The 16,331-nt window shown below is 34.3% G+C and overlaps 1 protein-coding gene across 1 annotated transcript in view; it reads left to right on the forward strand.

Moving 5' to 3' along the window:
* LOC150097072 (RAB11-binding protein RELCH homolog) overlaps positions 1 to 16,331 on the forward strand; it is a 445,830-nt gene that overhangs the window by 362,953 nt on the left and 66,546 nt on the right. Inside the window, exon 19 of the mRNA XM_090408119.1 lies at positions 11,132 to 11,270. Within this exon, the coding sequence (XP_090264245.1) occupies positions 11,132 to 11,270 (139 nt within the window). The remainder of the gene's footprint in view (positions 1 to 11,131; positions 11,271 to 16,331) is intronic.

The following is a 16,331-nucleotide window of genomic DNA, read 5'->3' on the forward strand; positions in this document are numbered from 1 at the left end:
ACACACACACACACACACACACACACACACACACACAAAGGCAGCTTACACTAAGTGAAATGTGGACAAAAGACTAGTCTAACTAGGTGCCTTCTGTGGACACATCTCTTAGTGGCCTAGAATGTTAATGGGACTCAAAGTATTGATGTTTCCCCACTGCATAAAACTAAGGACAGTTGCAATACTGAAAATGGTCTTTCTCTTCTAAATTTGCTCTGATGGAGCAGGTGGTTTTCTTCCAGTTTATTCTGTGAGTTATATGTGGAACATGGTCTACAATGCCTGATTGACTGTAGTCATGATTGTAGATGCATGAGATGCAGATGTCATCCTTAGTAGTTAACTTGCAGGGACAGTAACTCTCTATATACACCATAGAAGAGGGAGTTGATTCTTAGTGGAGCAGATATGGGTAGCTAGTTTTAAATGTGGCTTGAAAGCTTTGCGGAGATTATATTTCTTTAGAATTCTCACTATTTTTTCTGATGTATAGGGGATGGTGATAGCATTACATCAAGAAAAGAATAGCGAGAATTCTATAGAAATGTAACCTGTGCAAAGCTTTTAAGCCCCATTTGAAACTAATTGAAATTTAGAATTTTCATGAGTGCTTTTGGATTAGAAGATATAGAAGTAAGAGTTAATCTCATTAGAGACTTCAATTTGGAAGAAAACTGTTGAAGAAACTAGTAATAATATTGTGTAAGGTTATTTTTATGACAGCTCTGTGTATTCCAAGGACTCATTGCAGAAAGGCACTCTATGCCATATAATCCATTATCCACACTATGCCATCTACTAGCCACTACTGGTGTTTTTTGTCTATTAATTCCATCTGTTCTCTGGCTGATTTGCCTTTATGCAGAATAAAAATCCTGATTTCTGGAATTAAAAACCCTGCTACTTCCGTATGAAAGTGTCTAATTCACATTCAGTTGAAAAAGTCCATATAAAGATTCCCCATTTTATGATGTGAATCAAACCGAAAAGAATTCTAAAACTAGAGGAAAACTTGCATAAAAACACATTAGAAGTAAGCCTGTATGAGTCTTCTCCCAAAAAACCTGACTGTTAGTTCCATAATGAATCAATCTCATCACTATCTTAGTCAAAAGGCTGGAACTATTAAAATATTAGTACATTGTGCCCATTCCTTATGTTCTTCAGATGCACTGTTACAAAAAGAATTAAAACATATTAATTCACTTTTTATCTAAGTTTGGTTTTAAGGATTCTTTCATCAAAAGAGCTTTTAAAAGAATTAGTGAACACATAGTGAAAGTTTTAAAATCACTGAATATTTTTGTTGCCTTTCATGCCATCAGAAAAATATTCGCCTTTCTCATTTCTCTAAGGACAAGCTTCCACCTCTCAGCTATCCATGCATCTACCAGATTCCTTGCTCTTGTTTTATCTTATTTTGAACAAACAGGAAGATCTGCTTTTATTTGGATAGAAAAACACAAGTCTTATATTAAATACCTTGAGCCTGATGAACAGTCTGGACTTGCAGAACATGCTATCAACACTAAACATAGTTCATTGGAACAAGGCGAGTTCTTCATAAAAGTCGTCTCTTCACAGAGCAACTTTATAAAGAAATGTGTGAAGCTTTACTTCACTGTCCTAACGTAAACAGATCTGATGGTCTATGTCTATCCTCTTTGTGGGAGATCGTACATTTTAAATCAACTAATCTTTCCCAACTTTATTTTGTCTAAATATATGTATATTATTATTAATTTTTTTTTTTTTTTTTTTTTTTTTTGATAAAGAAATGATTGACCTTTTATAGTTATCTTACATTAGCTACTTAGGTGGTGCTCTTTGGAATTGTCTATTAATGTTTAATTGCTATTCTTTGATCTGTACTGATGATGCCTATGATACTTAAGTGAAATTTCTATGCTAATAAAGTTTTTTTACAGGAATTCTCCTCTGCTTTTATAATTCTTTTCAGTATGCCAACTTATGTTATTTCATTATTGAAAGAGAAAGTCAGTTTGCTTTTTTTAAATTTATGGGAAAATAAACATACAATAAAACAGTTTTGCTAACTCTGGCTCTATTATCTAGACTGCAATATCCACTAATTCCTTCCCTATTGGTTAACTTAGATCAAATGTATTGCACTACCATACATTTTCGCTGAACTTTTAATTTGTTCAAAGAGTTTAAAAAATCAGTTTCACTTTGGAAGCAAGTTTTGTTTTTTTTTTAAGTTAAATGATATCTATTTTCAATCAGTAAAAGAATTATAAATAACTGTTTTGTCTTATTTTCTAATGCTGTTTGAAAGTTTTCAGAGAGTTGATTTCAAATCTCTCACTTCATTTTGTTGTTGCAGTTCGTTGTAGTTGGTGGATTGATTGGTTGGAGACAGAGTTGTAGAGTAGGTGCCTTCCCTTGATGAGCTCTTGGACTCCCTGGTGGTATTACTTAATAATAATCATTCCAGATGGTTCACTGACAACAGTATCAGTAATGGATCCAAATTTTGAGGGACCTGAAGCTTTTTTTATAAAAAAAAAAAAAAAAAAAGTGCTGAGGGTGGAGAAGAAACATATTGTAGACAAAACTGGAAATTTCATAAACAGAAAAACAACAAAAAGACAAATGCTATAATCTGTTTATCATACCTATTCTAATAAAGACACTGATATTGTATGATGAACTTTACAAAATATTATTTTTCTTACATTTTCTGGTGGCATATTTCTGAAGTCTTGTCATATGATAGTGTTTTTGCTATGTTATTTCTATTGACAAGCTACTAAAATAGTTGTCTCTTCAGCAATTATAGAGCAAAAATTATTTTTTACAAGTGAAAGCTTTAAGAAATTTCTCTTCTTAACAGCTTGTAATTGGCAGAGTCGTATAAATCTTTAAGACAGTTATCGAATTTGAAAAAGGCTCACTTAAATGTTGTTCATAAATGAGCTATAGAACTTGTATCACAGATTTTCTTGTGCCTGCCAGCTTTGCCTATTATGCAAGTGTAAATACTTTTTGAATTGACAGCAGTCGTTCAGCAATTTTTCATCAGTGTCCTCATTTCTAATAGGATATCACAAGTTTCACAACTGATCTTGTTAATTTCAGAACTTTGAACTAAATCTGAAAGAAACTTAAATCTTTTCCCATTATGCTCATATGTCAATCCTCATAGTTAACTGGGCTTTCAAACAATCAGTGTTTAGCATTTTTACTCTAAATTTGTCAGCTCCTCTTAAAGAATCCTTATTTGTTCCATCAGAAAATTTGTAACAGTTCACTTAGTATGTTGACCTAGATGCTTCATTGCATGATTACATGGTATCCTTACATTCTTAATTAAAGATACATAATTAAATAATTATTAATAACCATTTATGTTACATCCATACACCAGTAATTATGGAATGAGATTTACTCAGATTTGGTATTTGGAACCCTTACAAAAATTTTATATGTTCCAATAACTCTTTGACTTAGTAGGATCAATAATTTCAGGATTTGGGAAACATACTAGAAGTTGTATGTGCAGTTTGGTTTTAGTTACAATTAGCTCACTTTTATTAGAAAATTAAAATTTTTGCAAAGGAGTTTTGAAATGATATTAATAATTCTGCTTTGGTTTAGCTGGATTAAATTTAAAGAAAGTTTGGAGTTAATATCTATTTTAAAATTTATCAGTTTTGATTTCAGTCTGATATTGTAGGTGTGAAAAAATTTAAACAAAATTTTTGTCTAGAAATATATCGCTGTTTACACTATACATACATAGTAGTAGCATGTACACTTACAGAATAATGTTTGAAAATACAACAAAATAATTATGAGTTTTGATGACCACCTACATGTTATCTGCATCTGGGTAATGTTAGGTAGTGTTACCGAACTTTTAAAACAACATTTAGCATGAAAGTTATCAATGAATTGCATTATGATGAATTGTTCAGTGAATTGCCATCCAGTAAACTGTTTTTCTATTAACTTTTTGATGAATTTTCATGGAGCTGACTATTTGGAATTATCGCTGAAATAACTAAGGCTGTTATGTCAGAGTATTGGGTTCTTCTGGTTGGTCTTGTGGGATGATAAACTCAAGTTTCTGTGTGAGAGAACCCTTGCATCTCTTTGACCTGGGGGGGGGGGGGGTATGAATATTTGTCAATTGAACTTGATATGGAACAATAGTCAGCATTTAGAATTGAATGATACAGAGAATGTAGTTTGGCATTAAATCAGACATAACTATACAGTTTCTCACTGTTACTTCTAATCTGTATCAATCACGTAAAGAAAAATGATACAAAATCCTTTCAGAATTAGGAAATACATTCAGTTCTTTAATGTATGTAGTTCAGAACTCTTGAACATCTTAAATAAATTTTGTTGCAAATTTGCTATGAAAATGGGCATTAAAAAAAAAAAAAAGAGGGTGAAAATGGCAGACAAACAGGCAAGTTCTGCAGATGTCAATATATTTTTGCTAGTAAACTAATAATAAAACTTGCAGACAACCAGAAACAAGTTTAATTAATTTTTTTCATTTCCTAAATATGCAAACCAGCCAGAAAACACATGCCATGTAATATACCAGACTAGCAGATGTGATATAATTGTACTTTTCTTTAATTTCCATCAACAGTCACACATCCAAATTAATAATGGCTATAAATAACAAGCTAAAGGACAGTTTCCCCAAGTCGTGTGTACGTGCTCGCCCTGACTTAACCTTTGCACAAAGGGAACAAAGATGACAACTCCAAAGACAGCTAGAAGAAAAACACTGAAATGGAGACAACAGCTGAACCATAGACTACAAACAAACCAAACTAGTGCAAAAACAAGTGATGCCACTAATAGCCACCAAGGAGACCAGTATGCAGGCACTGCATAGGAAATGTGCAAGACCCTTGTGGTCAAAGCCATGCCCCACAGACCCTTGCATATCCAATACACCAACATCCATGGTCTCAACTCCAACCTCAATCATCTGCAGTCAACCAAACCCCACCTACTCTTCTTAACAGAAACTGAAATTTCACCTTCCCCCAACACTATCCATCTCATCCATCCAAACTATACACTGTTTAACTCCTTTCGACCTAAGGGTGGTGCACATATATCCGCTCTGACATACCCTGCCAGAGAGCACCTATTCTAGAATTACCCAACTTTGACTTTCTTTGGTTAAAAATATCCCTCTCCCACTCAGTAAAATTCATCTGCTGTCTCTATCGTTCTCCTAATACCACCAACCACTCAGAGTTCTTTAATTTCCTCTTCTCAAAAGTTGATTTTCTCTAGTCCCACTCTCCCAATAGTGAAATCATCCTCCTAGATGATTTTAATGTCCATAACACCAACTGGCTTTCCTCTTCCAATAGTACAGATCCTACAGGCAGAGACGTTAAAATATTTGCCATCACCAATGGCCTTACACAAATTGTTCACAAGCCGACCAGAATACCAGATAACCCAAATCACTCCCCAAATACCCTAGATCTCTTCCTTACCAATGACCCTTCCAAATATACAGTGAATGTAGGATCTGTACAATTGGAAGTAGTTTGGCATTATAACAGTGCCAAATGGGACAGCCTCCGAGACTGCCATGCTTCATTCCCATGGTTGGACTATTGTTTGCAGTCTTCCAATCCAAACATATCACCAAAGTAATCTTCACTGTCATGAAAACATATATTCCCCACACTTCTCTGAACTGCCGTCCCCTAACCAAACCCTGGTTCTCTAAAAGATGTGCCAAGGCTGTACAAATGAAAAATCAGGCATACCACAACTGGCTCAAATTAAGAACTCCATCCTCCTTCACTGCCTATACCGAAGCCTGAAACAGATGTAAAAAAAAAACTATCAATGATTCCAAAACAGAATTTGAATAGGCAAAAAGCAGGAAACTTGCAGCCTGTCCTAGCAGCAGCCATGCCTTTTGGTCTCTTGCCAAAGCAATTGGTCGCAACTTTTGCCCTACACTACTCCCACCCTATCATACCCAGATGGCTCAATTGCAACATTACCAACAGAAAAAAACAATCTTCTTGCTTCACATTTTGCCTCCAATGCATGCATAACTGATAATGGCAAATGTCCCCCCCACCCCAGTCATTCCAACTGCCCAACATACAATGCCCTCTTATCCTTTTTGCCAGAAAGAGATCATAAACCTGTTGTCAAAATTAGACACAAAAAAAGCCCCTGGCCCTGATGGCATTCCTCCAATTGTCCTGAAGGTCTGTGCAGCAGAACTGATTCCTATCCTATGCTGTTTGTACACACTCTCTTACTCCACTGATATATATATATATATCCCAAAGCCTGGAAATTGGCCTATATTCAACCCATTCCCAAAAAGGGTGACAAATCACTGCCATCTAACTGCCGACCTATCTCACTTACTCACCTCAATCCTATCTGAAGTGATGGAGAAAACTATCAATTCTAAACTCCTACCCTACCTTGAAGGCACCCAGCTATTAAGCGACTACCAGTACGGATTCCGTCGATGCCGATCAACAGGTGACATGCTGTCATATATCACTTGTCTCTGGACACATATGCCATGGAAAAATTTGGCGAATCCCAAATAGTTGCACTTGATATCACTAAAGCCTTTGACTGGGTCTGGCACAAAGGCTTACTAAGCAAACTTCCATCATTTAGACTGTCTCAGGACTTCTGCAGGTGGATTGCCAGCTTTCTGTCTGGATGCACACTATGTGTGATGGTAGATGGCTCCCTATCCTCCCACCATCCAACTAATGCTGGGGTCCCACAAGATTCAGTTCTCTCACCAACCCTCTTCCTTCTGTACATCAATGACCTACTTCAGTTTTGTAGATGACTGCACATTGCACTCCTCCCTTTCATTTGATAAACCTTACCCTACACAACTCACTTCAACCCACAGAACATCAACCACAACTTCCCTTAATTTGGACCTCCAAGACATCCTCCGATGGGGCTCAGATAACCTCGTAAACTTCAATGCTAGTAAAACCCAGTTCTGTCTTATTTCCCACAAAAAAGAACCATTTTCCCCCAGTATTATTTTTGATAACACTCTAATTCCCAGACAAAATGAAATCTTTCTTCTCGGAATTACCATGACATCAAGCCTCTCCTGGCATAAACACATCACAACTATTGCATCCTCAGCTTCCAAAAAATAGGCTTTCTCTTTCGCTCAAGACGTTACTGCACTTCAAAACTGTTAGCCTTATACAAATCACAAATCTGCCCAGCTATCGAATACTGTTCTCACATTTGGAGTGGGGCTCCTAAAAGCTCCTTCAAAATGCTTGACTCAATAACAGAGGAGCGCATTTAGACTGATAAATGATCCATCTCTTACCAACTCACTTCTCCCACTTTCACATTGACTTTTAGTCTCTGTAATTTGTATATTCTATAAATATTTTCATAGAAAATGCTCATCTGAAACAGCATCAATAATTCCCCCACTCTGTACTAAACCCATTGGAACACGTACAGCCACAGCCCAACATCCCTTCACAGTACACCTTGAAACCCACAGAACAAGTTTCTTTTCCTCCTCCTTCATCCCTGCTACTGTTGAACTGTAGAACAGTCTTCTCCCTTTTTAAATTTTAAATACAATGTACAGGCTTTTAAATGAAATGTAAACAAGTTTCTCCTTTCCCATCCCACTGCCCATATATGGTACTAAAGTACTATAGGTTGACCAGCCAACCTCTCGTATATGGGCCCAACATGGAAAAAAAAAAAAAATTGTAATGAAAGGATTGTCTTCACAGTTAAAACTTGATAACTGATAGAAGTATCTCCAATGTTCTCTATTTGGCTTTAACCACTCATTCAGTATGATGATACAACATAATCATGTGTGCTAGCTGGCACATTGTAGAGTTAAGGCCCTGAGCTCTTTTGATCAGGGAAAGCAGTAAAAAGTTATATATTGGAATAACTTAATGAGAACTTAAATTCAACAGCATTGGAGATATACATTATACGAAACATAAACAGAGGAATTACAGAAACATTGTTTGCAAAGCTGGTGTTTCAAAAAAAAAAAAAAGACTAAAATTGGACTAATACTTCTAAATAAACTATAGAAGTAATTATATTCAGGTAATATTAATGAGAAAAAGGTAAGAGGTAGCTATAGTATTAAATACTAAGCAGAGGTTCCATTTCTTGCAGTCAAGTTCAACAGAATAACTTCCTCCAACAGTAAATAATGCCATCTATATCGATGACTTCATCTTCTGTCATTTATGTAACATGAGGGTCACAGGGTGACAGCTGCAACAAACCATTTACTGTCTCTTAAAATGGATGATTTTCATAGCAGAAGAAAGTTTGGTGCACTTTTGCTATAGACGTTTTCATCCTGACCCAGAACTCTGTGTTGTCATTAATCCGAGGTAAAGATTCCTGGCGTCATTGACGGCAAGCGAACCCAGGTCTTTCCAACCAAACGGCTTTGTCTATAACAACTGAGGCATCAGCTACACACTGTATTTAAACATTATTATATGGCATCAGCTATATGGAGTTCAAGTTAAACTGCATTATATGGAGGCATCAGCTACACACTGTATTTAAACCTTATGTCAAATTGGCAACTCTCATCCATTCACCTAAGGAAAACTCTCTTCTTTATCACATTCTGGAGTTTATGAAGTGCTCTGTTCTTGTGACCTGACTTACTATGGACAGACAAAAACTGTTGACCCTCCACCTTGTTGAACATAAAAAATACATCCAGCATTATCGTTATGGCAAGTCAGGCCTTTGATACCCCTTTGCACAGGATCAAATGGAAGAAAACAAAAGTGCTACACAGAAGCCATAAGTCAGAAATTGTTTTTGAAATCGATAGCTTTAAAACATACTCCAAACATCAGCAAGTATGGCTGTATAAATTTACCAAACATCTGGGGGGGGGGAAGAGAGAATCATTTTTAGATCTAATTAATGCTTAGATCTCAAAGTATTAATGGTACCTAATTAGGACTTCCTTGTGTTGTCTGTTACAATTTTTTTAACGAGTCCCACTCTTATACCAAATTGCTGTTGTTTTGTATACTGAGACAAACTGTTTTTGTGCTCTGAAGATGCTGGATATAATATCAGCAAATAAATTAACATGTACTGCCAACACATAAACCTTCCCTTGCATTTGAGAAACCTATCACAAACTACTCAGCTAAGCATGCTAGCCTGGCTGGCCAAAGCCTAGTCCACAACCAAGATGCTATTCATTTGAATCCCACCAATTGTTAATGTCTTCAGGTAGGAGGATGAATTTTGCTGCCATTGTGAGACCCCCCCCCCCCCTCTTGCTTATTGGTGGTCTGCAGTGACTTGAAAAATGTTTGGTCTCTATCACAGGATTTTTATATTATGTAAAAATTAATTAAAATATAAAATTATTGATAAAGGGTCAGAAAAAAAACCTTAGACCACCTGTGGTGCAAGTGTATAGCCATTGTGGACTGGAATTGCATTATTAATAAGTTAAAGAAAATAAAAAAAATCATTAAGCACATTCATGCTATAAATTAAAGATGCCAAGAAATTATACAAGCTTGGTTTAATCCTTTATCCAAGTGTAAGCAAACAAAGTTTGTGTCTGGAGTATTTTCAGGACAGGCAACTTGTATATAGAGGCTAATGACTTCACATCACTTGCCTTAGTATCCCATAATGCAAATCACATATTCTTATGGACATGTATAATGCTATGGATTATGGGATTAGAGATAATTGCTGGAAGTTTTTCCACTTGGTTATACTATAAATTAAAGATGCCAAGAAATTATATTCTTGGTTTAATCTTTTATCCAAGTGTAAACAAACGAAGTTTGTACCTTAAGTAAATATAATTTCTTGGCATCCTTAATTTATAGTATAACCAAATGGAAAACTTCCAAACACATTCATGCTAAACAAAATATTTGTTCTGTATTATTTGTGAACTTATAGTGGGAGGAAAGAATTAGCTGTTTAGGCACAGTTTTTTTTTTAAATATAGGTCGTTGAAACAATTCTGATATAGTGGGATGTGCCAGTTGAATAAATTTATATGAAATAAAGAAGTTAGCCAAAACAATAAACTAGGAATATTGTAGTATTCAAACCAATTTTAACTTGTAGATCTGTGAATGAGCCTTCATAGCTCAATCAATATCATTTTCCCTTAGTTGGAAAGATAGTTCAAATCCTATCTAGAATGCGAAGAACCTTTATCAGGACTCTCAGGTGAAGGTAAGTTTAGTGGTGTTATATGGAGGTGGCAGGATTTCTCTCTCTCTCTCTCTCAAGATGCCTCTCTCACTAAGGCATCTTGTAAACCAGCTATTGACATTCATTATTCATCAAGAAGATAGGATTAGCCACTTTCTCAGAACCAATTACTTTTCCAAGATACCAAATTGTGACTGGTAATTAAGCCATAACAGGGAAAATAGGAATATGATATGAAAGTTGTCAGAAAGCAGCAATCAATGACTAGAGACCATAGATGCTACCAGAATTTTGAGAAATGGGAATGAGCAAATAGCATCAGTAGCGCATTGTTAAAAATAAAGATATTAGAAAGGGACTGAACATTACTTGCATTGCAAAATATACAACCTTGATTAATCTGAGGTATGATCACTGGAACAGAATGTAAGAGAAAAAAATGTGGGAAAAACGACCCTGACAAAGAATTTGGGTGGTTGGTGAAGTTAGAAGACTGAAATATAAGATCTGACAATACTAGAGAATCAAGAGATGACAGATTTATTTGGAAGGAAATTCATGATCAAGTCTAAAAATGTGAACTTATATCATTCTGTTATTATCCTATCTAGCCCATGAATGTACAATGACAAAATGATACTTTATTTCACTTTTTATTAATATTTTACTAATTAAGATTTGATTGAGAAGCACTAATCAAGTATTGAATTAGGATTAAGAACTGAATGAGATTGCCATTATCCTCTTCTAGCCATGTTAGTGGCCAACATAATTTTTTGCACCTGATATTTAAAATTTGGTTTTATTAGTAATGTTGATTTAACCGTTTTTGTTAAATGACTTTGAGATTAAATTCTATTCATTTTTTAAAAGAAAATTATTTGAAATTTAGCTCCTAGAAAAAGTGCATCTTCAACTTCAGACCTTTCTTGATGATCCAATATATAGAGATCAGCATACTCTACAAATTGAAATTATTCGCACATTTGCAAAAGTTGGTCCTAATACAGAACCAAAATTTCGAGATGATTGTAAGTACTAACTTTTTCTCATAATCTTTTAAGAACATGTCCGACTATTATTATCTGATTTCATATATCTTTCCATTATTGTTCTATAGAAGTTGCAAAATTCAATGAAAGAACATGGAAGCACACTTTATTTCTTATAGTAAATTAAGTTTCAACTGATTTTTCACTGAAAACTGTTATTGTTTAATATATCCATCTGGCTTTGACTTTCCTTGGCAGATCATTATGCAGTGCTGACTGGGAGAGTGAAATGAAATAGAGCATTAATCAACCTTAGTTGCTCACTTCTGTACTTAGACAAGGATTTTTAAGAAATTCAATATCATTATTTCACCCCAGTGGTTAAAATAACACTAATAATAGGCACACACTTTCCCAAGTGTGACCTATTTCCTTTGCATGATTTTCATGATTGTTTTTTAAGGTTAGTTGGAATTGGGAGATGTGCATTCTTTGCTGATGGATTCTTTGCTGAATCCATACATAGAGAATTTCAGATCACTCCTCTACAAATCATTGCCTTGTCAGTGCTTTGTCCCCATACACATTCACAACATCGCTCTCTCTCTCTCTCTCGGTGTATGTAGGAGAATCGTGGTGCATGATGATCTCATGTCTAGCTGATATGGAACCACCTAAAGAGTTACTGTCAAATTTGTTCATTATGTTAATTAACAGCTGGTCTATGAAATAAGTTTTAGAATTGTATCATTAAAAAGAAGAAATGCTGGGGTCTCCCTGTAATTGTTTGTAAATCTGAGACCATTACTCAAAAAGGACCACTCCGGACAGTGTTCCTTTTTGACAGATGTGACTAAGAAGAAAACAAACTTTGCTCTACAGCTTAAACATGGTTTTTGACCATTCAAGCCTCCAATTAAGCAAAATACTAGTAGTGATGGTGGTATTACTCACTTCTGCAATTCATCCAACACCTAGTGATGTTTAAATACTATAGGAGCTTTATCTTTTCTCTGAGGAGTATGGATGCAACAGTTCGATCTTACTTTTATTGGTTCACTTTTGATAGTTGGAATTGCTGCTAGGTAGCATATTGAAGATCCTGGTTAGCACTACTCTGGGAATGCTCTCTAAATTGTGTTTTACTAGTTATATTTAGATGGTAAATATTTAGAGTACTGTACATAAGATTGGATGCCATCAGTGTTGTTCAGAAATAGTTGTGTTCAATTTTGCTTCTGTTCAATTCAGTTTTTAATATTTAGCATTGTACAAGTGGTTTATTAATTACTAATTAATCTGAGTGTTTTAATTGTGCAACATAGCTAATTGTTAATTCTATAGTTATATACACAAATTGTGTATGAGTGCGTGTGAGAGAGAATGGTATAACAGTCTAGGTAGCAAGTCCTTTGCTCAGGCTTAAAAAATTTCATTTGTATGTGTGTGTGTGTGGAATATTCACATTTATTAGAGAAAGTGGTTGAGGCTAGAAATTGCCAGATTGCACAAAATGTTGAATGCGAGTGGAAATTCAATTGAGATGGCATAATAGGTAGTTACACATTCTGAGTAGAATCCAAGCAGGAATGGAGGTGTTAGAATGTAAGATGGAGATAGTGATGTGGAACATATGAGGGAATGTGAAAAATGTGAAAGAAATAGGGGAACAAAAAAAGACTGGCACAATGTTGGAAATTTTGAGATCCTGCACAATAGTATGCAAGAGTTAAACTATAAGAGTGCTTGGCAAATAGCAGAAATGGTGATGAAACATATGAATTAAAGGAATTATCAAGACAGCAGAAATGGACAAAAAAAATAGTGATATATATAATAGTGCCACGATCAGGAGCACGGTGGACAAATAAGCAATGTGTATGCAAGCAGGAGGAGTGAATGAGATGATTGTGTTGGTTGTAATGAATAATTTGAAAGGAGAAAAGTAGAGTATGAGAGAAATGTAAGATTTGAGTTATGAAAGAAAAGAAGAGCAACGCACTGAGTCTTGTAATGGTATGACAGAAGTGGGTCAAGGAAGAGAGCAGCAGTTGCAAATAAGCCAGTAAATAGATTGTGTGGGAGAAATAGTGCAGTATGTAAGATGAGATGGGCAAGCCATGTAGCCAGACTCGGGAATAACAGATGGACAATGGGGACAAAAGAATAGAGGCAAATGAGTTAGAAATATTAAAGCTGTTAAAAGAACTTGGATAAAATAATCAGCAGTGATCCAGACCTGGTTGTTCAACATGAGTCTCAACACATGCATAATTTCTAAATTTCTAGGAAACAAATCTGTTTCTTTGTCTCCCTCTCAAGACAATACATTTTTAGGTAATTCAGTATAAGTGGATTTACATTAAATAAATGACCAGATTTTAACTCATAGATGTTTTTTTTATTAACAAGATATATTTCTCCGATATGTTTCATTGGTTTTATGGCTGACAGCAACTTCAGGAAATTATTTAACATAAGTAACAAACAAAAAGAAATCAAATGTTTCCTAATGGCCATTATATCTATAAATATAAATGTATAGGTCAAGAAATTAACATACACTGGGTTGTATATTGGCCGAAGGATTTTAATAATTGATACTAAGTAAGAAAAACACCAAGTTTCGCCAACTTAGCTTCTGGCTTCATCAGGGTATATAAAAGAGATACAAAACAACTTAAACTGTTCGTGAAGGAATGAACCGAATACAATTGTATTTTTTTACAAATGAAGAACATGTAGATCAAACGCATAGAGTGTGTATTATCTCAACTGTTGTTATGCAGAAACGTTCTGTAATTAGCAGTGAAATTTAACTCTGGCATGCTTAATGATCTTATGAGGGTCTTCCAAATATCACCTAGAATTAGTCCTTGATTTCTATTGCAGTTGCATTTAGAACAGATGACTGCTGTGTTTTTAGAGTGTAAATCTTCCTCTAAATAGGGCATGGAGTTTTTGTCCTTGAGAAATGAAGGGCTAACCCTGACAAAGCCAGACAGCTAAGTTGGCGAAACTTGTTGATGTTTTTTACTTAGTATCAATTATTAAAATCCTTCAGGCAATATACAACCCAGTTTATGTTCATTTCTTGCATTCATTAGATGGTCGAAAATAATATAGAATCATTACAAATGTATAGTCTTGACACGGGGACAAAAAAAACAGGTGATGCCAAAAAGTGTCGCTTTCCAACAGACTTAATTTTCTGAAATATTGCAGAGATAATTCCTGCATTTTTTAAAATCAAAGAAAATATTCTACAAAAGCATGGAGGATATATAGATGCACAAGTTTTGCTCTGTTGCAAGCTAGAAGGAGGGGGGGGGGGGCAGATTGGACTTGATATCCCCAAATGCCATAGATGGTATGCATTCAAAGAAGGTCTCAAGAGTAGACAAAGATTTTAAATATAGCCTGTCAAAAAAAATTCAAGCATTTATACAACAGAGTTAGAAAAATACAACCTTTGTTATGTTTAATAAATTTGTATTAAATTTTTCTAACTATAATCTTACTAATATAAAAGTTTCAGTTCTAAAGAAAGGCTGCGATCACACTATTACTCCAAGGCACATTCCAAAAGTTGACATCGTGGCCATTGTTGAAAAGCTACTAAATTTCTGTCACACACAAAGAAGCATTATCCACAAGAATACTTAGCCATTTGGTTTTTTTAAACAGTCATGCACTAAAAAAAAAGAATATGCACAAAACTTTCAACCAATCAGAATATCCTAACAACATTGACACAGCCTACGTAATATACACCACAAAAAATTATTCCTTTATTCTGATGACAGTTGTACTGAAACAGCCTTCGTAAATTGATTTCATCTTCATCATATATTTGTGTATTTTTATTTTTGACTTTCAAGCCCTTTAGATTCCTATTTTTATTCTTTACAATTTTTATGTTCTAGTTTTTAATATTCATATTTACCAACTATTTGTCATCATTGCCAAATTTATTCTCATCGTTTAATAGTATCCTATTTTTTTACACTTCAACTCCTTTCTTCATATCTATTTTCAATTTTTAAAAATCACTGAAAAATGGAAACAGCAAAATATAATTCATATAGCAAACTGGAACGTAAGATGAATAGCAAATTAAACCAAATATTAAATGAAAGAAATTTTCAAATAGCAGGAATCACTGAAACAAAATAAATTAAAAGGAAAACCATGAGAACTGAAAATTTTGATGTAATATATAGTGGAGTTGACAAACCAAAGAGCACAAGTAGGTGTTATGATTTGAATTCATAATTTCCTTTCAAAACAGTTGTACTAAATTATAAAGGCACAATATCCTTACAATACATTGGCAACACATCAAGAAAAATAGTCCAAATGTTAAAATCAGTCAGCATCGGAACCTTTACACTGGTTAACCTTACAAAAGTTTCCTACATTTCCCTAAAATATTAACTGTAGTTAAAATATTATAAATTATGGAATGAATGAATAATAGAAGCTAAAATAGAGGTTATTTAACAATAATTGGTTTATATGCCAGAAGAAGGAAGAGAGGATGAAAATATTGAATTCTGTAATCAGTCAGTTACAAAATATATATAATAAAATAAATAAAAATGATAATATTAGCAGGAGACTTAATGCAAGAATTGGAAACACGAAAATTCATAATATAGGAATATATGGAAAACATGCTCTAAACAGGAATCATAAAAAATTGATAGACTTTGTAGTTTATAATAACCTTAAAATAATAAATTATTTTTATAAACATAATGACATACATAAATATACTTGAGCAGCAGGAGGATGGAAATCGATATTAGATTACTTTATCCTAAATGAAAAGACATCAAAGTTCTCTTTAGATGTTAGAGGTCACAGAGGATATGAAATAAGTAGTGATCATTTCCTCGTTAAAGTAAAATTAAGATTACCACCTAAATGGCTACAAATAACAAGAACAGAAAGAAATGAACAAAGAATTAGCCAATATTTAGATAAAATAATAATTAAATGAAGACATAGAAATAGAATGGCTTAATATAAAAATGATTCTAAATACAGTAAAAGAAAGCTTATGGAAGACCAAAAAATGCAGTAAAAAGAAAAAAC

The sequence above is a fragment of the Typopeltis vanoorti genome, chromosome 18 (assembly GCF_054136105.1).
Source record: "Typopeltis vanoorti isolate ZY-2024b chromosome 18, IOZ_Tvanoo_1.0, whole genome shotgun sequence".
NCBI classification, from domain to species: Eukaryota; Metazoa; Arthropoda; class Arachnida; order Uropygi; family Thelyphonidae; genus Typopeltis; species Typopeltis vanoorti.